At 49.3% G+C, this 25,045-nt stretch overlaps 3 protein-coding genes across 19 annotated transcripts in view; all 3 read left to right on the top strand.

The window, feature by feature from the left end:
• Nucleotides 1-7,423, top strand: part of FAM219A (family with sequence similarity 219 member A) — a 60,395-nt gene extending 52,972 nt beyond the window's left edge. For 4 of the 13 annotated variants that reach the window (XM_086416676.1, XM_086416685.1, XM_086416678.1 and 1 more), the window contains exons 3-7: nt 1,163-1,265; nt 1,354-1,395; nt 1,525-1,605; nt 2,249-2,303; nt 4,505-7,423. In XM_086416676.1, the coding sequence (XP_086272802.1) occupies nt 1,163-1,265; nt 1,354-1,395; nt 1,525-1,605; nt 2,249-2,303; nt 4,505-4,663 (440 nt within the window). In that variant the 3' untranslated portion in view covers nt 4,664-7,423. The remainder of the gene's footprint in view (nt 1-1,162; nt 1,266-1,353; nt 1,396-1,524; nt 1,606-2,248; nt 2,304-4,504) is intronic. The other 9 variants (XM_086416688.1, XM_086416683.1, XM_086416686.1 and 6 more) reach the window with 3 other exon arrangements.
• A 324-nt stretch (nt 7,424-7,747) lies between these two features.
• SPMIP6 (sperm microtubule inner protein 6) overlaps nt 7,748-25,045 on the top strand; it is a 19,526-nt gene continuing 2,228 nt past the window's right edge. The window contains exons 1-7 of one of the 4 annotated variants that reach the window (XM_086416696.1): nt 7,748-8,024; nt 15,937-16,081; nt 18,224-18,354; nt 19,339-19,414; nt 19,625-19,859; nt 21,026-21,112; nt 21,953-22,115. In XM_086416696.1, coding sequence (XP_086272822.1) covers nt 7,890-8,024; nt 15,937-16,081; nt 18,224-18,354; nt 19,339-19,414; nt 19,625-19,859; nt 21,026-21,112; nt 21,953-22,058 — 915 coding nt within the window. In that variant the 5' untranslated portion in view covers nt 7,748-7,889 and the 3' untranslated portion in view covers nt 22,059-22,115. Of the gene's footprint in view, nt 8,025-15,936; nt 16,082-18,223; nt 18,355-18,785; nt 19,415-19,624; nt 19,860-21,025; nt 21,113-21,952; nt 22,116-25,045 lie in introns of those variants that run through there. The other 3 variants (XM_086416697.1, XM_086416694.1, XM_086416695.1) reach the window with 3 other exon arrangements.
• MYORG (myogenesis regulating glycosidase) overlaps nt 23,559-25,045 on the top strand; it is a 23,428-nt gene continuing 21,941 nt past the window's right edge. For both annotated transcript variants that reach the window (XM_086416649.1, XM_086416651.1), the window contains exon 1: nt 23,559-23,667. The gene's annotated coding sequence lies outside the window, so the exon portion shown is untranslated. The remainder of the gene's footprint in view (nt 23,668-25,045) is intronic.

Raw genomic sequence — 25,045 nt, 5'->3', positions numbered from 1 at the left:
TTGTTTTGTGAGAGCTTTCCCCTGGCAGTCCTTTTGCCGGTATCGGAGCTGCTGTGAGGAGGAGGAATGGGTAGACAGGCCTCCTGTAGGGCCCAGGCAGAAACTGACATCTGGTAGCAGAGCCACACACCAGGCACTGGGTCCCTTGGTTGCCAGTCCCATGAATCTGGTAGGTTCTAGAGCCTCGGAGAATCCACAGGCTGACCGAGGAGTCAGAAGTAGTCTCGGCAGAGGGCTCCCCCAGCCTGCTGCCCTTACCCTGCCTGCCCCATGCTGCCCCTCCCGCTCCACAACCTTCAGCGGCTTCTCTTCCTTTTCCATTGAGCCCAGACTCCTCTGCTTGGCATTCAGGCCTTCATGCTCCAAGTCTGTAATCAGAGGGGCCCCCAGTCCCTTGTGCACAGGATCTCATACGTGACTGGTGACACAGATGTCTGCTGAATAAATAAATGACTGAATAAATGTGTCCAACTTTTCTAACCTGACCTTCCTCCATCTTCATCCTTCCATCCGGTCCAGATCCACACTTATTACACTCACTTCTAAATGCACTTTTCTATACACTACCCTTCCTTCCTCAAATGCCCTCCTCTCTCTACCTCAAGTGAGCTTCCCTGGTGGTTCAGAAGGTAGAACATCTGCCTGCAGTGCAGGAGACCCAGGTTCAATCCCTAGGTTGGGAAGACCCCCTGGAGAAAGGAATGGCTACCCACTCCAGTGTTCTTGCCTAGCGGAAGCTAGCAGACAAAGAAGCCTGGTGGGCTACAGTCTATGGGGTCACACACAGTTGGACACAACTGAGCGACTAACATTTTCACACTCCACCTCAAGGTGTCACCTGCAGGAAGCCCTGCCACCCTTCTATTCCATCTCTCCCTCTCCAGCCTTTCTCTGGATCAAACACATGCTAGCTAGCCCACTTGGGAGTACAGTTCCTGGAAGGTGGGGGTCAGCCTCCTCCTGTCGCCCTTCACTATCTTCCTCAGGTTGGGCAGAGCAAAGCACTGTCTCTTTCAAGATGCAGGGCCTAGAGTTGGATCCTTGCCTCAGTTCTTAGAGAAGCAAGGGGTTTCACCATGGAGGCCAGCCCAGGCTGTCCTGAGTGGTAAGGCAGGTTGGCCCTGGTGGCAGGACACAGCTTCTTTCCCATGTTCCCCTGCAGAGAAGCAGCGGGAGCTGGCCCGGAAGGGCTCCCTGAAGAATGGCAGCATGGGTAGCCCTGTCAACCAGCAACCCAAGAAGAACAATGTCATGGCCCGGACAAGGTAGGGCCCCGCCCCACCCCACCAGGACCCTGCCAGCCGGCTCCTGTCTCTGCTGGTTCTGAGCCTCCCCTCTTCCCTTCCTCCTCAGGCCCAGCTCCTCTCTAAGAGGAGAGAATCTCATCGGATCAAGGTGGTGGGGTGGGATGGGGTAGGGTGGGGTGGGGGTGGAGAGGGAGGTTGTAGGGTGTGGCCCAACCCAGTTCCTTGCCATGCTGGTGTGCTTCAGTTGCCAATCCAGTCCCTCAAATTCTCCACCCAGGCTGGTTGTCCCAAATAAAGGCTACTCCTCGCTTGACCAGAGCCCGGATGAGAAACCACTGGTAGCCCTTGACACGGACAGGTGTGTATGGAGACATCGGGGCAGCCAGGCAAGCCAGAGCAGTGTGGGAATGGGAATAAACAAGTGGGCTGAACAGGCCACACCTGCTTTACTGTCAGAATGAGGGTGTCCCTCAGCCAGGAGCTCTCCAAGGGTGAATCCCCAAAGAATGGAGATGGGGGGAGCAGAGACAGAAAAGGGGATCAGTGCAATCTGCTGCTGTTCCAGGACAGCTGACCTGGCAGCTGCCCCTAGAATGGGCCCTGATGCCGTGGTACCCTGCCCACTCTGAGGGAGGAGCCCTACTGCGGGGCACAGACCTACCTAGATCTAGACTTTGGGAAAACCCAACAAACCCAGGTGATTTGAACCTAGGAAAAAGAGGGGCAAGGCTGTGGGGTAGTAGCAGCTTGATTTAGAAAGAGGTTAAGGGTAGTAACTAAAAAAAAAAAAAAAAGGGTAGTAACTATTTAGAAGGGTGGGGCTAAGGAACCTGGCTTAAAACTGCATTCCCACAGCATGCATGATTTCTGCTAAGATTGTGCGTTTATTTGAAAGTGTGGGGGGAGGGGGCAGTATTGACTGATGTGGGGGAGGGTAAAGAGAGTTTTCTATTTAATGTCTGGAAATCACTTCCTCTTTGCCTTTTCTCCTCTGCGGCCAGTGATGATGACTTTGACATGTCCAGATACTCCTCCTCTGGCTACTCCTCTGCTGAGGTGAGGCCCCACTGCTTCCTGCCCTAAACGCACCTTAGTAGGACCACCTATAGGGGAAGGGGTGGGGCTAACACCAAAACACCCTGAGCAGAGCAGTGGGCAATAGAATGGGAAAGACTAGAGATCTCTTCAAGAAAATTAGAGATACCAAGGGAACATTTCATGCAAAGATGGACACAATAAAGGACAAAAATGGTATGGACCTAACAGAGGCAGAAGATATTAAGAAGTGTTGGCAAGAATACACAGAAGAACTATACAAAAAAGATCTTTATGATCCAGATAACCACGATGATGTGATCACTCACCTTGAGTGCTGGAATGCAAAGTCAAGTGGGCCTTAGGAAGCATCACTATGAACAAAGCTAGTGGAGGTGATGGAATTCCAGTTGAGTTATTTCAAATCCTAAAAGATGACATTGTGAAAGGGCTGCACTCAATATGCCAGCAAGTTTGGAAAACTCAGTAGTGGCCATAGGACTGGAAAAGGTCAGTGTTCATTCCAATCTCAAAGAAAGGCAATGCCAAAGAATGTTCAAACTACTGCACAATTGCACTCATTTCATACACTAGTGAAGTAATGTTCAAAATTCTCCAAGCCAGGCTTCAGCAATACGTGAACCATGAACTTCCAGATGTTCAAGCTAGATTTAGAAAAGGTAGAGGAACCAGAGATCAAATTGCCAACATCTGCTGGATCGTAGAAAAAGCAAGAGAGTTCCAGAAAAACATGTACTTCTGCTTTATTGACTATGCCAAAGCCTTTTACTGTGTGGATCACAATAAACTGTGGAAAATTCTTCAAGAGATGGAAATACCAGACCACCTTTCCTGCCTCCAGAGAAATCTGTATGCAAGTCGAGAAGCAACAGTTAGAACTGGACATGGAACAACAGACTGGTACCAATTGGAAAGGAGTACGTCAAGGCTGTATATTGTCACCCTGCTTATTTAGCTTATATGCAGTGTACATCATGCAAAATGCCAGGCTGGATGAAGCACAAGCCGGAATCAAGATTGCTGGGAGAAATATCAATAACCTCAGATATGCAGATGACACCACCCTTATGGCAGAAAGTGAAGAAGAACTAAAGAGCCTCTTGATGAAGGTGAAAGAGGAGAGTGAAAAAGTTGGCTTAAAGCTCAACATTCAGAAAACTAAGATCACGGTATCTGGTCCCATCACTTCATGGCAAATAGATGGGGAAACAATGGAAATAGTGACAGACTTTATTTTGGGGGGCTCCAAAATCACTGCAGATGGTGATTGCAGCCATGAGATTAAAACACACTTGCTCCTTGGAAGAAAAGCAATGACCAACCTAGACAGCATATTAAAATGCAGAGACTTTACTTTGCCAACAAAGGTCTGTCTAGTCAAAGCTATGGTTTTTCCAGTAGTCATGTATGGATGTGAGAGTTGGACCATAAAGAAGGCTGAACACCAAAGAATTGATGCTTTTGAACTGTGGTGTTGGAGAAGACTCTTGAGAGTCCCTTGACTGCAAGGAGATCAAACCAGTCAATCCTGAAGGAAATCAGTCCTGAATGTTCATTGTAAGGATTGAAGCTGAAGCTGAAACTCCAATACTTTGGCCACCTGATGTGAAGAACTGACTCATTGGAAAAGACTCTGATGCTGGGAAAGGCTGAAGGCAGGAGGAGAAGGATGAGATGTTTGGATGGCATCACTGACTTGATGGACATGAGATTGAGCGAACTCAGGGAGTTGGTGATGGACAGAGAAGCCCAGTGTGTTGCAGTCCATGGGTCGCAAAGAGTCAGACGCGCCTGAACTGAGGTGGAGCCGGTGCTGGGTGGGGCTAAGATCTGATTCCACCTCCAGTGGCGGGCGCACAGGGTTAGGGGCAGGGTTCGGACCCAGGTTGGGACAGGGCCCTGAACTACAACGGGGTGTGACATAGAGGCGACAGCTTATGGGCGAGGGCCTGAAAGGGACGGGGCGAACAGAAGCAGGACCTGAGGTGGGAAGTTGCCCTTAGAAAGGGGTGGGGTGAGTAGCAGCGCCAGGTGGAGCCCCAGGAGGATGTGCCTGTAAGGGAAGCCAGAAATGAGGCTGGGCCTAAAAGGAGGTGCAAAGCCTGGGGTTTCTGGAGAGCCAGGGATGGGACAGGGCTGGGTGTGAACGGCTGGTGCCTGCGGATGGCCCCGAACCTGACCTCCCTCCCCTTTGTCTACAGCAGATCAACCAAGATTTGAACATCCAGCTGCTGAAGGATGGCTACCGGTTAGATGAAATCCCCGACGACGAGGACCTGGACCTCATTCCCCCCAAGTCCGTGAACCCCACCTGCATGTGCTGCCAGGCCACGTCCTCCACCGCCTGCCACATCCAGTAGCGGGCGGGGCCGCTGCGGCCGCCGGGGTGGGGCCGCCAGGGGCGAGCTTGGACCCTGCAGGGGCCAACCCCTCCCCTGCTCGTCCACTTGCCCCCCGGGGCCCCGCGCCCCCTACAGCCGCCAACCTCGTAACAGTCATTGCTTCCTCCTATGGTAGGACGTGTACCTCTGTGTGTTCATGGAGCCGGAGAAACCAAAACCGGGTCTCTCTCCACCCAGGGGGGCTGAGGAGGGGAGGGCTGTTTGTTCAGTTACTTGGGGGACCTTGCCCAGCATCCTGCCCCCTCCCTGAAGCCTGTCTGGTGGAGGAAAGGGGTGACTGGACTTCGTGGAGGCTAACGGTAATGAGTAAGGGGCAGGATCACGAAGCCGGGGGTTTGGCTCCACCGCAGTGAAGCCAGGAACCCCCAGCACCAGCCAAGGAAAGGGGCTGGGAGGGAGAAAGGTCCAGGCCAACAGGGTCAGGGCCCAGCCCCACAGAGCCGCCTCCACATGCTCCCTTGCTGGCCCATGTACCATTTGCGTTTCTCCCCTCATCTCCAGATGGGAAGTCTGGCAAAGCTGCCCAGTGGGATATTGTCCCCCATCCATCGGATCACTGCCATCTTCCTCCTCTTTGCCCCATTCACCTCCTTCCTTGCTGTCTGGATTGTGTGGCGGGTGAGGTGGGCCTTAGAGACAGCCAGAGTTTAGGTGGTGTGATCCGTCCTCAGCTGCCCCTAACTAACACATCTATCTCTCTGCACCCCTTCCCATGCCCCCCACATTTCTGTTCTGTTCATCTGTCCTGGGCTGGAAGCAGGAGGTAAGGCTGGCCTCAAAAGCCCCATTGTGGTCTTACTCTAGCACAAGATCCTAGAGGCTGTTCCCCAGGAAGAATCTTCAAGAAAGCAAGCCTGGGAGAATACAGTGGCAGCAGGTGTATGGTGGGGATGGCTTGGCAGAATGTGTGTGCACCTGGAGCTGTCAGAGCGTGTGTCTGCATCTCTGGGCTGGGCCTGTCTCTCTAGATGACTGTGGTGACCAGGGTGGGGAAATGACTGTGTGACCTGTTAACAGTGTGAGAGGCTGCTCAGCAGTTCAGTGGACCAACAGCCCTGGGCTGGGGGTCAGAAGTCTGAGTTCTGGTCCTCGCTCCAGCATGCTTCCTCTTCAACCAACAAGTCAGTTATGTTCTGGGCCTTCTGTTTCCTCCATGGTATAGTGAGCAGCATCTGAAATTATTTTGAAGGTTATTTCAAACCTGAAGAAATTTCTTCACAGGAATTTCCTTGGAGGTGGATAGGGAGGTCTCTGGGTGTCTTCAGGTATACCTGGGGTCTTCCTGAGCTGCATGTCTGTGTGGAGAAAAGAGGGGCAAGTTCCTGTGGGACCTGTGTATGTCTGAATACATGTGGATCTTTGGGGGAATGTGAGTGTGTGTGTCTGTGAATGTATATGTATATGTGGGTATCTATTGTGTGTGTAGCTGTACCTGTGTGTGTAACTGTACCTACGTGTGTAGCTGCATACAGTGTATAGCTGTATCTATGGGGTGTGTGAGAGTCAGCATGTGTGTACCTACTGCTGCTTCTGCCACTGTTACTCATTGGTGGAGGGGCGGAGGTGGTGGCCAGAAAAGCTGAGGATGAAAATCAAGAGGGAGGAGGGGACCAAGGCCCTCTCCTGGGCCTGGGCAATACAGACCTGCCCCAGGTGAAGAAAAACGAAAGCTCAGATGGCCTACACCCGCTCAGGTCTCTGCTCCTTGAACCTCATATCCCAGGGCCAGTCCTCAGGCTGACCCCATCCCGCACACGCTGGCCAGTCCACTCTAATACATACCACTCACATGCTGCAAGTGTGCGCAGGCCACACCCACAGCCCAGTCCCTGGCTGCTGTCCTGGGAGGCTGGAAAGGGGAGAGGGCAGAGAGAAGAGAGAGCAAGGCTGCTGGCTTAGGAAGGGTATCACCTCTCCCTGCACCACACCCAGGGGCTGCCAGCTCCCTTCAACTTCTCCAACCCAACCCCACCTCCTCTTAGTTCAGGGACCCTGGTTAGATGATGAGGAAATGCCAAAGGGAGGCAAAGGACAGAGAAGTCACTGCAGGACTCACATGGCCCAGACTGGCCCCCATCTGAGCCCATTGCTCCCACCCTGATCAGCAGACCCACCCCCTGTCATCTGGGCACCAGAGCCATGCTTCCTACTACCACCACCCCAGGCTCCTTGACTCACCCTTCAAGAACACGGGTACCTCCTCTTTTCCAGGCAGGGCCCCCACCAGGGCTCATTTAGACTGCTGCGTTTGCTGCTGACATGCTGTGTGACTCTGGCCCACTGCTCAACCTCTCTGGCCCTGAGGAACAAGGGAAAGGCTCCCTCCCCACAAGATATACCTAATCCCCTGGCAGACAGGGGCTTCTCGCTGAGGCCATGTGGTGGAGAGAAGTAGGAAGCTGGTGGCTAGTACCCTCTGGGTGTAGGGAGAGTGCGCAGTTCCCACCTTCCTACCCAGGAGGTTGGAGGGGAGAACGGAGGCCTTGGTTTGCCCCTGTCGCCCTCCCCCTTGTAGATACTGCCTTAACACTCCCTGCCCTCAGCACTGGCTGCCACCCAGCCAGGTTTCTCCGTGCTCACTAATTTATTTCCAGGAAGGTGTGTGGAAGACATGAGCCGTGTATAATATTTTTTTTAACATTTCCATCGCAGTATTGACCATCATCCTTGGTTGTGTATCGTGTAACACAAATAATGATATTAAAAGCATCAAACAAAGCTAGCCTCAGCTCCCTACCTGGGGTCGGGGCCAGGGGCAGATGGGCCGGGAAGGGCAGATAACTGACCCTCTGAGCTTCACCCCTCAGAATCTCCATTCCTCTTCACCACAGTGAGAAGCTTGGCCTAGAAGGTCTCTGGGGACCTTGTGAACTCTTGGAAATTGGGCCCTTTTGAGAGGCTGAAGGCAGGAAGAGACTGGGGTGGGGAGTCAATCTTCACCTCCCCCGGAGATGGGGCTGAGCCAGATGATATCATAATGGGCAGTGCCCATCGTAGAGAGGGAATCAGGGTGGGGTAGGAGCAAGAAGGCTGAGAGGGAGGGAAGCTGAAAGACCCTCCACAGGAGGGGGTCACAGCAGCTAGGGGTACCTGCTGGGCTGTCTGGAAAAGAAGGGGTGGTCACTGATGTCTTGCAGGAGCCCTTGGTAGGTAGAGCCCACCACGGTGTCCCCCAGACCCCACTATGTTCCTCTTTTCCCGAAAGACCAAGACCCCCATCAGCACCTACAGTGACTCCTACAGGGCCCCTACCTCTATCAAGGAGGTCTACAAGGACCCACCTCTGTGGGCCTGGGAAGCCAACAAGTTTGTGACCCCGGTAAGTGGCAAGCTGGTGTGGGAGGTTTGGGGGAGTGCAGTCCAGAATGTATGGCTGTGGGTGTCTGGAAGACTGATGGTGTGGCTGTCATTGTGTGTTTGTAATTATTTGTAGTTTTGTGTGTATGTGATTCATTTGCTTAGGCATAGAACTTCTAATAATATATATAAAGTAGTACAAGATCCTGCCCTCATGGTACCTTACTACTCCACCAGGATAGGGGATGGAGAGATACAGATGATAAGAAATAAACAAGATTGTCCAAAATTCTGTAAAGGAAATAAACATGGCACTGGAAATGAAAAGTCAGAGAGAGCTACTTCTATTGAGAGTGATGGAAGAGCTCTCTCTCTCTTTCAAGGTGACACTGAGTTGAGCCTGGAAAAGTGAGCAACAACTAGCTCACCTTTGAGCTATGTGAGGAACTGAAAGAACAGGATTCCAGGCAGAGTGATCAAAAGTGCAAAGGCCCTGAGGCTGCCTGTGGGCTGTGCCTACAGGCATGTTTTTATGCATGCATGTCACAGTCTCCTGTAGTGGAAGACAGGTGGCCAAGTGGGGGTGTGCAGCTTCACAAAATGGAGAGGAGATGTGTGAGTCTAATTGTGACTCTGCCCAAGGAAGATTATCTGTGTGTACCATCCAACACAACTTTGCTGTGTGCCAGGTACAGTACGGTTACAACCAGGTAGGGCCAGGCCCTGCCTCTGGGGAGCTCTCAGTAAGAAATGAACAAAGTGCCCAATGTGAAACATGCAACAGCAGAGGCTTGTGGTGGTAGAAGAATCAGAAAGAAGAGCTCACTCCAGGGACCTGAAGGGTGGGTCTACTAAGAGATCCAGGAGGGACTTCCCTGGTGGGCTAGTCATTAAGAACGAACCTGCCAATGCAGGAGACACAGGTTAAATCCCTGGTCCAGGAAGATTCCACATGCTACGGAGAAATTAAGCCCATGCTCTGCAACTACTGAGCCTGCAACTAGAGAAAGCTTATGCATAGCAACAAAGACAGTGCAGTCAAAAAATAAATTAATTGATTTTAAAAAAGAGAGCCAGGAGGAGGACGCTTTGAGCAGAAGAGATATAAAAACGGGCAACACCGGGGCGGCAACCCACCAGCTACTAAGGACTAGAGCAGAGAGAGAAACCAGCCCTACGGTAAGAGAGGAGCCTGCAGACCATGAAGAGCCACAGGTTGTGTTGCGAAATGTGGTCATAATGCTCCAGGTTTTTGATCCTGGGAGTGTCATGCTTGAATTGTAAGCAACTCTGGCCACAGTGGCAGGAGATTGAAGGGACTGGGACTGAGGGCAGGAAGCCCCATGAGATGAAGGATAAGGGGAGAGGATGTAGGTGGGAGATAAGGAGAGTCTGTAGCAGTGAAAAGGGGAATTGTTGAATAGGAGGACATTTTAAACATTATTTTTGTAATTACAAAATAAATATATGCCCAATGCAGAAAATTGGGATAACTAAGAGAAGCACAAAGAAAAAGGCCTATAATTCTCGCTACCCAGAATAACCACTGGTAATTTACTACCCTGTGCCCTTTTAGGAAGCAAAAAAATTTGATGAAGGTGGTGTCATGTTGTAGACCATGTTTTGAATCTTGCTTTTTCTGCGAAACCATCTATCAAGTACATTTTCCTGTGTCAAAAATATTCAATAATGTAATTTTAATAACTATGGTGTTTTACTTTATGAATGTACCAAAATATAGTTCAGGAATTTTATATTATTGGAAACTTAGATTGCTTATAAAAGTTTGCTAGTATAGTCATTCTTGTACATTCTTTGTGTACATCAACTGTTCTCTTAGGATAAATTCATAGATATGAAACTGTTGGGAGAAAGGCCACATCCAAAAAACTTTGGATATATTCTTCAAATTGCTGTGATGAGGTCATAATAATCTACATTCCCACCAGCAAGATATGAAAATGCCTGCCTGCTTTTCCAAACTCAATAGGAGAGAATTTTTAGGAAGTAGGTCAACACATCTTGGTCACCATCTGGATGTGAAGATGAGAGAGATTAGGATGATTCCTGGGTTTAGGGCTCTGGAAAACTAGAGGAATGGCAGTGCCACCAACTGAGATTTGGAATGCACAGTAGAGAGAGGTTTGGGGTTCTTCTGGGGGCAAAAATATTCAAGGACTTCCAGGTAAAGATGTCTGATAGGTAGCTGGATATACTTATCCGAAGCAAAGAAAAGAGGTCCGGGCTGCAGACATAGATTTTGAAATCAACATATAGGTGGTAGCTGAAATCATAGGAGTAATTCAGATTGCCAAAAAAGAGTAAGAAAATGGCCAAAGACAGAACTTTGGAGAACATCAATATTCAGGGGGTAGGTAAAGGAAGAAGAGCCATGAAAGGAGACAGTGATAGGAGGAAAAATCCAAGAGAAACCAACAAAGGCAATATTATTAGACAAAGCTCAGTATCGAATGTTGTCAGCACAGAAAGGGATCTCTTGGCTGTAGTAACCCTTAGCCACCTGACTATACAGCTTCGTTGAGTGGAAAGGAATGAAAGTTAGATAGTAGTAGGATTAATAATGAAAGAAAAGGCTTCTGCTTCTGACAGTATGGTGGTCTAAAACCCTGAAGGACGCTCCTGCTTCCAAACAACTAGGTCTTGCATAAAAGTTAATTTTTATTTGGTTTTGGACTGTCAGTGGAGATGAGTGGTAAGTATACTAAGACGACAGGATTGCCCTGAGAACAAATGCCACTATTAGTACTACAAGCAGCAGTTTAAGCCTTAAACTAGCTGCAAGATGGAGCAACCTAAACCTGTAATTCCCAAACTGAACCAGAAAATCCAATGATCCCTGGCTCCCTGCCCCCCCCTCCAGCCCCCACACACACATGTATATATATTCTGTGTTGGAAAATATCTTCAATGTAGGTGTCCAGATACCCTTCAAAGTACAGTCATTCAAATCTGAGCTCATAATAAGAGATATAAGGAAACACACCACCACATGACAGAGGCAGTAGAAACAATAAACAACAGCCTTAAACCTCCGAGGACATAAGATATTGGAATTAACAAAGAATACAAAATAATTATGAGTCTTTAAAAATAAAGTGTGAAATCATCAAAAAGAGCAAGAAATAAGAGATTATGTTCTTAAAAGGACAAATTTTTAAATGAATAGAAATTTTAGAAATAAAAGATACATATGTTAAAACCAAAAACTCAACGGATGGGTTAAAGAGCTAATTAGTCACAGCTTAAGAGTGTCAGTGAGGGTCTTCCCTGGTGGTTCAGTGGTTAAGAATCTGCCTTCCAATGCAGGGGACTCAGGTTCGATCCCTGGTCAGGGAACCAAGATCTCACATGCCAGTGGAGCAGCTAAGTCCGCACACAGCAGCTAGAGAGGAGCCCATGTGCCACAACAAAGACCAGGCACAGCCAAAATTTAAAAAAAGAAAAAATTGATTGTCAGTAAAGTGAAAGAATGAAATAAAATTTTCCAGAATGCAGTACAGAGAGACAGAGAGAAAATATGGAAGAAACATTAAGCAACATGAAAGAAGGGGAAGATCTCACACAACTACTCAGAGTCCTAGTATGAAAGAGCAGAAAGGAGAATAGGCATTATTCAGAAGAAAAGGCTCTGAATTTTCCACAACTAACGAGAAACGAATCCAAGGATTCTTAGGTAACTTGTTCAAAACTGCATACCACCAGCTTAAGAGATGACCTTAAAAACATGCAGAGAGAAATTATTTTCAACGCATCTTCCTTTCAACACCAATAAACAAATAAGATAAAGACACAGGCAAATAAAAATTAAAACATTTACTACCATAAGATCTACTATAAAAGAATTTCTAAAGGATATACTTTGAGGAAAGGGATATACTAATCACAAAAGGAAAATGTGAGATACAAGAAGGAATGATGAGCTAAGAAATTGGTAAATGAGATCAATTTAAGCAAAACTGTCCACAGAAAATCATTATAATGATTTTAACTTGTAAAATTTAAAGAAAGAACCAAAATATTGGAAAACAATACCGTGTAAATTGTATATTGGAAAACAATATCATGTAAGATACAAGGATAGGAAAGGAATTTTTATAAAAACTGTCATTATTCAATTATTCACAGATGATACAGTTGTACATATAGAATCTGAAAATTATTCAAATAAGAATTTAGAAAGTCAGATGAATATAAGATAAGTCAACCACATTTCTTTACATCAAAAACAAGTATTTAGGAAGCATAATCTTAAAGTATATATCATCTGAGCATCAAAGAGTAAAAGTAGAAATAAATAACAGTCTATGCAAAACTGTATGGATAATATTATAAAACTTTGAATACTTTAAGAAAATATTTAAATGAAGAGTCATAGCATTCTCTTGGAGAGGAAAAGTCACTAACATAGAGATTCAATACAATTCTGATTAAAATCTGAATAAGATTCTTTGAAGAATTTGTCAACCTGTTTCTAAAATTTATAGAGAAGAGCCAAGGCCCAAGACTAGCTAAAACACACCTGAAGAAAATGAGGACTTGCTTTATCAGATAATAATATTTATTACCAATGTGTAGAAATTCATAAAGCATAGTATTACTGAAGGGCACAAACTGATTAATGGAATAAAATAGACCAGAAATGGAGCCACACATAAATGGAAACAATATGCAACAGAGATGATTGAAAATAAAGCTATGGGAAAAGATGTATCAGGATGGGGTAGCTTTGCAAATATGTGGGAGGGACTTCCCTGGTGGCCCAGTGGTTAAGAATCTACCTTCCAATGCAGGGAATGCAGGTTCAATCCCTGGTTGAGGAGCTAAGATCCCACATGCTGCAGAGCAACTAAGCCTGCACACAGCAACTACCCAGCTGGTGCCATCTGGAGCCTACATGCTGCAACTAGAGAAGCCCCCACCCCACAACAAAAGGTCCCGTGTGCTGCAACTAAAACCCAACACACCCAAGTAAATAAATACTTTAAAAATTTGTGGGAGAAGGTAGATTACTCAATGAGACAACTCATTACCCATGTGGATTAAAAATAAAATTGATCCCTAATTAACCCCAAGCACAAGAAGCAGTTCCTGACTAAGACTTAAATATAGCAAGTAAAACTGTATAGCTTTAGAAGAAGTTATATATTATCTCCATTATTTTAGATTATGGGTAGATTTCCTAAGTCACAAAAGCATTACCTAAGAGATTAATAAATTCAATTATATTAAAAGTAAGAACATACGTTCATCAAAAGACACCAAAAAGAAAATGAAGATATAAGCCATAAACTGAGAGATGATATTTGCAACCTGTAACTGACAAAAGAATATGTAGAATGTATAAAGGATTATAATTCTCTGGGTTAAGATTGAGCACATGTTTTGACTCCTTCCTAAAACTCCTCTAAAACGACAATAAGTGGACATTTAAGACATCAGTTCACAAAAATAGTGAAAAAGTGGGACAATGACAACAAAATTTCAGAAGCTGGAAAGTGTGATAGTTAAGTAACTGACAACAGTTCTGAGAAAGCTGAACCCAAAGCTAACAGTGGGAAACACAAGGCATAATTCAATTTAAAACCGCGGAATTTTCAAAAGGTTCAGAAATTAGTAATATTAGGCTTCCTGAAACTGAATATGGGACAGGACCAAGGCTGAAACAATGATTTGAACGCTGTTAAAAAGCAAGTAAAGGGACTCCTCTGGTGGTCCAGTGGTTAAGACTCCATGCTGCAAATGCAGAGTGTACAGGTTTGATCCCTGGCTGGCAGAATTTGGGAACTAGGATCCTGCATAATGCTTGGCTTGAACAAAATAAAAAGAAACAATTAAAACCACTAACTCCCTCCTCTACTCCATGCCATAGGGTGACTACTTGCCCATCTCTGCAAAAGTCAGAAGGCTTATTTTCTGGCAAGGATCTCAGGACTGGGAATTCCAGGCCCAGCTAAGGTCAGGGTACCATACTGAAAACAGGTGAACCTCCATATGCTGAATGCTAAAACCCCCAGCAGCCCTATTTTCCACTAGGTTCTCAAAACACTGGCAGCCAGGTACAACTCTCAAGCCAAAGATTGAAAGAGTTCAGAGAGATCTGATCAACCCAAAAGAAAAGACTTATAGATACTGACAGAGTTTGCAACAAATAGTCTAGCCAGACCAGCCTACAGTGATGCCCACCCACAGCTCAAAGCCTTCAGTAAGTCTTTATAGTCTCCTATTCATGAACAGACAATCAAAGATTATAAATATCTGAGGAAAGCCTCAAAGGGAAACACTGAAGATACCTGTGGGTTCTTTTAAATGACTACGTGTGTATGTGCGCGCGCACACGTCTGTGGGTTTGTGAGCATGTCTGAGTGTCTATGGATCCGTGAGGATGTCTGACTGTGTTTGCATAGATGTACATCTGTATGTGTGTCTATGAGTGTATCTGGGTGCACAGATCTATGTGTCTGGATGTGCATGTGTTTGTGTGTGTGTGTAAAACTCAGGGGAGTGCTAAGTCTTGGGGCCCCTTCACCCATATGGAGTATGACTGTGCAGTATCTGCCCACAGAACAAAACCTCAGTTGGCATGCAGGATCCAAGAGGCCCTTCAGCTGAGGGATTTTCAGGGGCCTAGGAGCCCCTGCCTTCTTTCCCTAGGGGAGAAGGCAACGGCACCCCACTCCAGTACTCTTGCCTGGAAAATCCCATGGACAGAGGAGCCTGGTAGGCTACAGTCCATGGGGTCGTGAAGAGTCAGACATGATTGAGCGGCTTCACTTTCACTTTTCACTTTCATGGATTGGAGAAGGAAATGGCAACCCACTCCAGTGTTCTTGCCTGGAGAATCCCAGGGACGGCAGGGCCTGGTGGGCTGCCATCTATGGGGTCACACAGAGTCAGACACGACTGAAGCGACAGCAGCAGCAGCAGCAGCAGGAGTGCTAGGAGCAGCAAGGTCTCACCCCTGGCCAAGAGAAGCCTCTGCTTTTTAGATCACACAGGGGAAGTGTGGTAGCATCACCACCTCAGCACCTTGCTGCCCGCCATGATGAGGAAGTCCTTTCCAGTATTTGACTTTGCTGGGTGTCCCACCTCTGTAACCCAGCTGCCTTTCATCCTGAATGCCTGCAGAGACATGGGCCCACAACTAACCTGGCAATCTACATTTAGCTGAGGAGAAGGGAGCCTCCAAAGGGAGACCTTGATCTGGAATTCGGGGTGAGAGGATAAGATGAGGTGAACCCCAAGATGCAGAGGGACCTAGAGTCTGAACCAAGATCAGGGGAAAAGTCAGGCTAGGAGGAAGAATAGCACAACGTGGATGTCAGGGTCAACCATAATACTGGTGTCAAGATGAGAGCCACAGCAGAATTCACCTCAGGCTGGAGTCAGAGAATGCGATTTTTTTTTTTTTGAGAATTCGATTTTTAAAGTAGATGCCCCTCTGGCCCCATTCTTCTTCTCCTTTAGGGTGCCAGATTCTTCGAGAGTCCTCCCTATCCTAAACACCTGCCTAAGGCAGCCAGCTCCCAGGGCAGCCAACCTGTTCTGAGGCTCCAGGTTCTACCACAGGTCTACTGCTCTGTCGGGGGAGACCCAGATCCTGAGCCCAGGCAGCACACAGTCTGAAAGAAAGAAGACAGAACACCCAGCTCTGCCCTTTAGAAGTCCTAGTCAAGGAAAGGACAGGAATGAGAACATCAGGAAATCACTCTGACTGAGGGCAAATGTCAGGTTCTGAGTCCTTAGATGGAAGAAAGGGTGACTCAAGCAAAGCTGGCCTGGACATCCCTCCAGCATAGGGAAAGGGGTGGAACACCCACCTGGGCTGACCTCAAGAGCTAAATCTAGGTCCAGCAGGATACCAAGACTGGGGTCTCCATGCACCTAGCCATCTCTTCCCCTCTCCCCTTGCCCAGGGCCTGACTCACACTGCACAGCGCCATGTGGATCCTGACGCCCTGCAGAAGATGCTCAAGTGTGCTGTGCAGGACTACAGCTACAAGGGTTCCATACCAAGCCACCCCTACTTCCCTGAGAAATACTGGCTCTGTCCAGAGGAAGGTAGGGCCTCACCACTCATCCATTCAGTGACCCCAACAAAGACCCTACACCTGAACCCAACTTGAATCCTGACCTCCACCCTGGTCCTATCCCCATCTACAACCTGGCTTTCTATTGTTACCTCCCCCATTCTAACTTGAGTCCCAACCATCTGGCCTGACCCTGACCCTGACCCCTGATCCTGGAGGAGGAGATCCAAGCTCTACCTTTTGGGAGTTCCCAGTCTGTGCCAAAGAACTGGAAGAGGCCTTGGTCTTATCCCTAGAGCAAGGGAGGGAGCATTAACCTCCTCCAAACAAATTCCTCCATGTGTATTCTGGGTGCCATCTTTTCCCATCTTCTTGGTGGCCCTGTTCCATCAGTTTCCCCTTCTCTCCTGCATCCCCCTGCCCCCCCACACCTCTCTCCCCTCAATCTGGAAGACTTTTCTAATTTTCCTCTGCCTAAAAATGATCTCTTGCTCCTCCCACTAACAGCCAAGATTCTTGAAAATAAGAGTCACTCCTTATGCCTTATGAGAAATCATCTTTCTCATTTGGTTAGGTGTTTATTATTTGTCTCCCTATACATTCCAAAAGAGCAGAAAGTCTTGTTTTATTTAGAACCGGGCTCCCTCCATCCAGAATAGCATCAGGCTTCCTAAGTATTTGTTGAATGAATTGATTAATGTTCAATTGAAATTGGGAATCTGCATCTCCGACACTTATATTTAATGTTATTAAAATTGATCTTGTATGGTTCCAGTTACCTCATCCATGGGACTCTTCAGTCTTTTCCTTATGAGACCTACCCTGTGCATTTCACTCTGACAACTCTCTACTTTGTGAAACTCCTTCCCTCCATCTGTGAAAGGAAGATGTGAAACCCCACGAGCTTCTCTGATGCCTCAATTTCCTGGGTCTCTTGTCTAATCATTCTGGAAACATAGGGTTTCTCAGGGTGCTGATCTGAGCCTTCTTCTTTCATTTCTCTCCTGAGACCATTTAATTTAACCCACAACTTAATTACTGACAACTCCAAGTCTTTATTTCCAGCCTTGACCTCTCACCAGAATTCCACTCTCCTTTAGCTGATTATGATCAGATTTACCTAAATGGCCCCAAACACTTCAAACTCAGTGTGTCCAACCCTCCAACCCGGACCCCTCAGTCCCAACACACTGCCCCACATGCACACACACCTGCTCTTCCTCTGTGGCCCCTAGACCTGCGCTCCTAATCTCTCAGGTATGTTCTTTCACTGTTAGTGGGGTGGATCACAGAGGAACTTACAGGACAGACTTAGGTGACTGGGTGGGTGCAGCTTTGGAGGGTTTTTACATGGGGATTTTCATTTATGATAAGTGCCAAAGTTTCTATGTAGAGATTGGATTGTAGGATTTCAAAATGAGGTAGGAAGATCAATAGACTAATAGCAATAATAATCACAATAATAATGATGATAGTATTCTGTGTGCCAGGCATTGTTCTGTGTTTTACATATAATAACTTATTTAAATCTCACAATAACCCTATGGGGTAGATAGTATTATTAGTCCCATATTAAAAGTAAGGAAACAGAGACAAGATGAAATTAACTAGATCAAGGTCACACACAGTTAATATCTGGCAGAGCTGAAATTAGAACCACAGGAGTCTTTCTGCAGAGTCCATTCTATTAACCATGACATTATTGTCTCCTGGCTTAGGCACTGTGGAAATACAGGAGTAAGATCATGGGGGATTGGAGGAAAGAATAGACTCAAGTGATTTTAAGGAGGCAGAGTAAGCAGACTTTGAGCCTGCATGTGGAAGATGAAAGGGAAGATTTGGAAGGAGGCCCATTTCCAGGGTTTCCACGTTGGCTGATTCAGAGAGGTTGGTGCTAGAATGAAAAGTAACCAGCTCAAAGGACACAGACCCCACTCAGAAGCTTGCTTTAGGTGGGATTCAGGCTGCATCTCAGTATCTAAGACAAATGTGGGGCCAGGATGGGCTTTTCTGGCCTAAGGGAGATTAGTGGGAGTCCAGCTTTGTGGTAGGGATCAGAGGAGAGACATTTAGGGGCTCCCCAGATCCTAGGATAGGATAAGGAGTAATCCTAGGGAAAAAAAAAAGAATAAGGAGTAATCCTGTCTTGTATATCTCCACCCCTGTGATAAAGCAGACAGATGCAACCCAAACTACCTGTGTGGCAACCCAAACTACCTGTGCAGTAACCAGTATAACACATGGAGGATGGGACCTTACAACTGCTGGAACAAATGTACCACATACCTTCCCCGGCTGCCTAAGGTACCAACTGTGCCCAGCAAAGATACCTGGGGTCTGGGATGGCACCCCCACCATCTGCCTCCCAAATCACAGGGCCTGACATTTCACCATTAGTTTCTCATCCCTTTCCCACCAAGGTTCCAAGGCCTTTTCCCACTTGTGAGACTAGCTAGGTTTATATTCTCTAGGAAACAAGGGAGCTCAGGAGTGAAGCTGTGCCAGGCCCCTGCATCCCAATCTCTAGGAACTGGGTCTCCAGGGTCCCAATCTCTGGGTAGGCTGTGTGGAGACAGGGGCTGGTGCAAACTCCTTGATGTGCTACCTTCCTGAAGCTTGCCACCTGGCCCCTCTCTAGTGGTCTGGCCAAGGAGTCAGTGATAGGCTGAGTCTACTTGCTCCTCTCTCCTCTCCTTTGTGATGATAACAAGGACAAAAGGAGGCAAAATAAGGCTATCCAGAGACAGACCAGATAGATTCAGGACAGTCTTCCAAGGAGATAGGAAAGAGTCCGGACATGACCTCAGGCATCAAGAAAGAAGGAATATGAGAGGATTGCAGGCTAGAATAGGGGCTCTTAGCTATAGGTTGATGGTTGACCTCAGGTTAACTGAACCCTTCTAAATTAGAACTTCCTCAAGAATCAGAATTTTTCACAAGGTCCCCAAATGATTCTGATGGACAGGCAACAATGCAATATTTAAAAACTCCTTTTAGAGAGACACGGAGACACAGAGACGGCTAGATAAGGAGGGGTCAAATCAAAGGCAAACGCTGAGACAGGGATGGCAGGGACCCAGGTCCAGACCGGGTCCACCTACAGCTCCACTTCCCCCACCTTTCCCAGGGAGGCGGAGTGAACTGCGTTGCCCGGCGACAACCCCAAACACTCAGAGCTTTGGAGAGTAGAAGGCGCGGCCTGGGACTAGTCGGGGTGTTCTGGGAGAACCCACCAAGGGAGGAATTCTTCCGGGTCAGAACTTGAGGTAGCGTTTGTGCCACTTACAGGAAGCCGGGATGGAGACAGTGGTTCGAGGAATGCCCTTGGTGTATCCTCCTAAGCCGGAGCGACTCAATGCCTACGGTAACAGAGGGAGGGAAAGTGGAGGGAGAAGGGTAGACCAGAAGGCCGGAGGGATGGAGACTCGAGATATGGAACAATTGTTGAGGACCCTGAAGAGGCTGTAACCTTATCTCGGCTTGTGTCTCCATCTCTTCCTGTCTCTGACCTCCTCTCTGGCCGTTCCTGTGACTCTGTGTCTGGGTCTCCCGGGCTCGGGGCTCGCGGGCGCAGAGCGCGAGGTAGTGGTGAACATGCTGAACTCGCTGTCACGAAACCAGCCGCTGCCGCAGATCACGCCCCGCTGCGGGTGTGTGGACCCGCTGCCGGGCCGCCTGCCCTTTCAGGGATATGAGAGCGCTTGCTCGGGCCGCCACTATTGTCTGCGTGGGATGGACTACTGTGTCTCCGGGCCACCCTGCACTGAACGCCGCCTGCGGCCTTTATGCACAGAGCTACCTACTGTAAGGTTCGCAGGGCCGCGCTGTCGGCGGGCCCCGCCCCCAAACAAGCCCCGCCCCCAGAGCCCAGCCCTACCCCGCCACCTCCCCTGCGGGCTCAGCATCCCGCGCCACTTCTAGTTCTGCTCGGCCTCTGTGCCAGACCCCACTCCGCCTCCAGCCCGCGCGGTCCCCTTACTGGGCGCCTCCCTGTCCCTTCCTCGGGCCTCATGGCCTGAGCAGACTGCTGAGGCGAGAGACCTGCACAAACTGGGCTCAAGGTCCACCTGACTCTTGTTTGTCTTCTGGAGGCTCCGCCGGAGAGCTTCTTGGAGGAACAAACCCCGCGCACCAATTTCATCCCGTTCCCTCGCTCGCAGGCCCTGCCCCCTACCTCCAGGCCGTGGAGACGCAGGTTCTAGCTTGCGGAGAGCCACGTGTCCTCAGAATAGTGTCCCCTATTCCTGGGCCTCGTGGTTGGTACATCGGCAGGGTTATCGTTGGGTTCTAAGAGGGCGAGGAAATGGTGACTGCGTGGGTAACAGAAGGGTCCTGGCCTCCTCGGAGCCCAGCACCACCTCCGGAGATAGACAGCCTCGCGTGTTATTGTGGAGGAAACTGAGGCTCGGGCACTCAGCAAAAGCTCAGATTGCCATCTATTCTCCCTGCACTTGGCTTTAGATAAGGCGGGCTGAGCCTGGGAGAACTCCAACATCCGCGTCTGCCTAGAGAGCTGCGAAAAGGGGGAGAGGGTCCTGAACTCTGTCCCTAACCCTGTGGGGACACCCCGTCCCTCCCCAGGCTGGGAGAGCCTGATATATTGAGCAAAACTGGGTTTTATCACTCACAAGGGTGTGGAAGAAGGAGAAAGTGCTTAAGCCTTTCTCGACAAGCTTATCGCCTTGTCGATAAGCGAGGATCCAGGATCCTCAATGACTGGACCTCCAACCCTCCCCAGAGTACAGCCTTCTCCGTGGCCCAGCCTGGGCGGCAGAAATCAGGCCTTGTGGGGAGAGGGACTTCCAGGTGTCTTCCCGGAGGCAATACTTCGAGGAGATCTTGAAGGGCCAGGAGGCTGGAGGGGAGGATCTCCTAGTCGGAGGACAGACACCTGAAACGCGGCTCAGGGTCTTGGTCTGGGCTGGGGTGTGGAGAGAAATCAAAAGGCCTTCCTGCCCACCGTTTCTTCCTTCAGGAGTGTGTCTCCCTGCGAGCACCGATCCGGAATGCAATGTGCTGTTATAACTCCCCAGCCGTCGTACTACCCCTGTCCGAACCTTAGGTAAGTCTGGCGCACACACATGCAAATTCGCACCCACAAAAGAAGCTGTAACCTTGAGTTGTGGGGCACCCAGGGACTAGCTGGGATAAGAACTGTTCGCTGTAATGCACCGACGGGACGATGACACAAGGGGGCGCTAGTGCCATGGGGAAGTCAAACTGGCAACTAAACGAGAGCCCCAGGAGAGGGCATGGAGATTGGCATTGAAGAGTTACAGGTTGGCAGTGGGGCTTAGAGTCAAGAGATCAGGGTGTTAGGTTCAGGGCTCGAATTAAAGGGTTCAGTTCAGTCGCTCAGTTGTGTCCGACTCTTTGCGACCCCATGGACTGTAGCATGCCAGGCTTCCCTGTCCATCACCAACTTCCAGAGTTTGCTCAAACTCATGTCCATCAATCCGGTGATGCCAGCCAACCATCTCATCCTCTGTCATCCCCTTCTCCTGCCTTCAATCTCGCCCAGCATCAGGGTCTTTTCCAATGAGTCAGTTCTTCCCAAAGTATTGGAGTTTCAGCTTCAGCATCAGTCCTTCCAGTGAATATTCAGGACTGATTTCCTTTAGGATTGGCTGGTTTGATCTCCTTGCAGTCAAGGGACTCTCAAGAGTCTTCTCCAACACCACAGTTCAAAAACATCAATTGATGTTTTTGAATTAAAGGGTAGGAAGTCAATGTTAGGGAGTGGGTATTGGGAATCAAAAATTTAACAGTAGTACCTGAGGTCAAGAGGTCAATGTTGGAGCCTAGGGTCAGTATTAGGGCAAAATGTTGGGATAAGATTAACATTGAGAATTGGAGTCAGATATATGAGGGTCCAAAAGGGCTGACCCATCTCTCCCCACAGATGGGACACAAGTCACTTCAAGAAGACCGGTGGTTCCCAGAGAAACAACTATGTTGTCCACCCTGAATTTGTGTCCGAGACCTATCCTGACTACCACTGCTGGTAGAAGCCGGGGCTGGCCAGGCCAAGGGGGCTGAACAATAAATAAATTCTTCACCCTAAAGGCTGCCTGCAGTGTCCTCACCCAGCAGGGCTGGCATGAGGAGTCAGTCACTCAGGCCTCTGCCACGCCTCGTCAGCGGAGATGCAGTTTCTCAAAGTCATCCTGCACTGAGCCCTCCCCACCCCATCATCTCAGTAGTTCCCATGGGTGGCACTGAGTGCCCTCCTGACACATAACAGTAGCTTATGAGGGGCATGTCCTCCTTTCCATTCCAGAGCCCAAACTAATGGGCCCACCTAGCCACTCAGGAGGTCCCATTCACCTCCCATCCCAGGAGGGCACAACTGACATTTCCCCAATATCCTCCAACCTAGATGTCCCATCACCCCCATATCTCAGTGGACCAGAATCCTCCATCCTGCAGTCAGAGCCATGCCCCTTACTCAATCTCTTAATCTCTGTCCCCAGAGTCTCCATCACAGCCACCCTAAAGTCTATACAGAACCCCTTACTGCCCTCCCTGACCCAAGTCCAAGGGGTGGGTTCCAGAACAATTTTGGAAGATTTCGTGACCAAGAAATCTTGGCCCAACAAGGCCCTGTTTCTCTGTCCCTCAAGAAGCAAGGTTTGGGCTGTTCTGGAGTCTCTAGGGTCTTTGGTATTTTTTCACCCCATTCCTCCTGGGTGCAGGTGTATGCTGGGGCACACCCACCTCCTCACAGCACAGGCACTTATAATGGCTGTCACCAAGGGAAGTGATTGGGGGAAGACTTTGCAAAATACCGAGCAGAATCTGGTCTTCTCAGTCCCTAACCTCAGACATTGCTGGTCTGATCCGGTGGGAACTGATAGGTCAGGCCTCCCGGATGATGGAACAAGGCTACATTCCGTGGGGTCCTTGATTGGATCCAACCTGTATTGAACCGCTGGGATCTTCCCAGAATCCCCCTACCCTTTTTACACATGGGAAAAGAGCTGATGAGAGCGTTATACCAAGACGGCCTCAACCTGTCCAAACTGGAGGAAAAAGAATCCCGAGAGCCAGCTCTGCCCCATTACCCTGAGGCTCGCGCCTTCTCTTACACATCCCAAATTTAGCCTTGGAGGTGTGACAATCCTAACATTCGGCAGCTGCACTTTCCTCCAGAACTACACTTCCCAGCAGGCCCGGGGCAGAGCCCCCCCGCCCCAGCGTGTGGCTGAGCAACAGTTCACCAGGGGCGGGCCTGCAGGCGAGTGGGGCGGGGACTAGGGGGGGCGGGGAAGGGGGTGGTGAGCCGGGAAGCACCAGGCAGGCTGGCCTGAGCTGCCCCGAGCTGCCCCGAGCTGGGCAAAGAGCAGAGAGGGGAAGGTAGGGTCTAAGGGGCGTGGCCTCTAGTCCGCGTGACAATGTGGGAGGATGGTCCGACGCCAGCGGCGGAGCTGGACTTCGAGACTAGGCGAGTCCTAATGACCGGGGCGTGGCCGAGCAGCCAGGGGGCGGGGCCTGAGGACGGCCTCAGCAGTCCCCAGCGAGGCAGCGCCCCGAGTCGCACCGTAGCAGCTCAACTTCTGCGAGCTTGGAGGGGATCTGCGGTAGCCTCCCTTCACCCCCACTTCTGGGGTCACTGCCGTGAGTGAGCCCCGCGGGAAGACCTTGGGTGGAGGGTGCTGGGGGAGAGTATTTCCTGCACTTTCTCTCCTACAGATGAGTAGGTGGGGTGAACCTGGACACCTGAGCTCCTTTTGGGGCCGCGGTCACCAGCTGGCGACCTCAGTCTGTCCCTTCGGACATTATAGCTGCAGCATTGGCAGTGGGTGTAGGGTATTCCAGGCTGTAGGCTCAGTCACTCGATACCCCCGGATCCCTTCGCTGCGCAGGACGGGTAGACGGGCCCGGATCGAGTTGCCTTTGACATTTCCACCCCCACCCTACCCCTGGGAATTGTGTTGGACAAACAACTCAACGTGGAATGGCCTCCCCTCAGTTGGGTTGGGCCTGACCCTCCCCGTTAGAGCCAGCTAGAGGCCGGAAGCCAAGACTGAGGTTGACCATCAAGTGGGGAGAGGCTTGGCTAGGGCAAACCCCCACCTACCAGCCTTAGCCTGTGGTTGGCCAGATGGCGGAGGCGGCAGATTACAGGGGTCTCCAGAGCCACCGTTAACACCGGAACCACAGTCCCTGTACCAGATGCCGTTAAAATTGCCACTTCCCACCCCCAAGAAGCCTTTCTGGAGCCAGCAGCAGCACCAGCCCTTGGGAGGACAGGCCTCATCATGCCCACATCCACCCAATGGAAGCCTGTCCCACCCCTTTGGCCACAAAGCTCCTTTCCTCTACTGCATTCAGATAGCCAGTCGTTATCTCCCATTCCTAAAACTTACCCTGTAGGGGTTAAACTGGAATTTTGGACTCAGGAAATCTTGCTACCTGCGTGACTTCAAACAAGTTCCTTTTTCTGTTTGGGCCACTATTTCCTCATCTGTAAAGTGGCACTGCTGCTGTGCCCCCCTGTTCAGCATTATTGTTAGGGTTGGATGCCATGGTGGCATTAAGGAGACCAGCACAGGGCCTGTGGGTTTTTGTCCTTCACCAAAGAACCTCAGAACTGTAGTAAGTAAAGATTCTTAGAACCTAAGTGTTTGAAAAGGCTTTTGAGGACACCTTGGTGGCCTCTCCATGCCTCCAGGGGTCAGTAGATGGGTTGGCTTAATATGAACGTTTTGAGGATGAGCTATCTCTCTTATATTAGATACAGACTCTTTCTCCCTAAATGCCCAGAAGGCACCTTGGTTGTCTTGAATGAATTTTGGCAGCCTGGTCCCCCAAAGCCTGCTTTGGGTCTTGATTAGCTTAAGGGCTTAAGGGTGTCCATGGTGGCTCAGATGGTAAAGAATCTGCCTGCAATGAACCCAGGGTTCGATCCCTGGGTTGGAAAGATCACCTGGAGGCGGGCATGGCAACCCACTCCAGTATTCTTGCCTGGAGAATTCTATGGACAGAGGAGCCT

This window comes from Bos grunniens, chromosome 8 (assembly GCF_055505025.1).
Source record: "Bos grunniens cultivar Pamir isolate PY7600 chromosome 8, Bosgru_T2T1.0, whole genome shotgun sequence".
NCBI lineage: Eukaryota > Metazoa > Chordata > Mammalia > Artiodactyla > Bovidae > Bos > Bos grunniens.
This window is presented reverse-complemented; position numbering and strand designations above follow the sequence as displayed.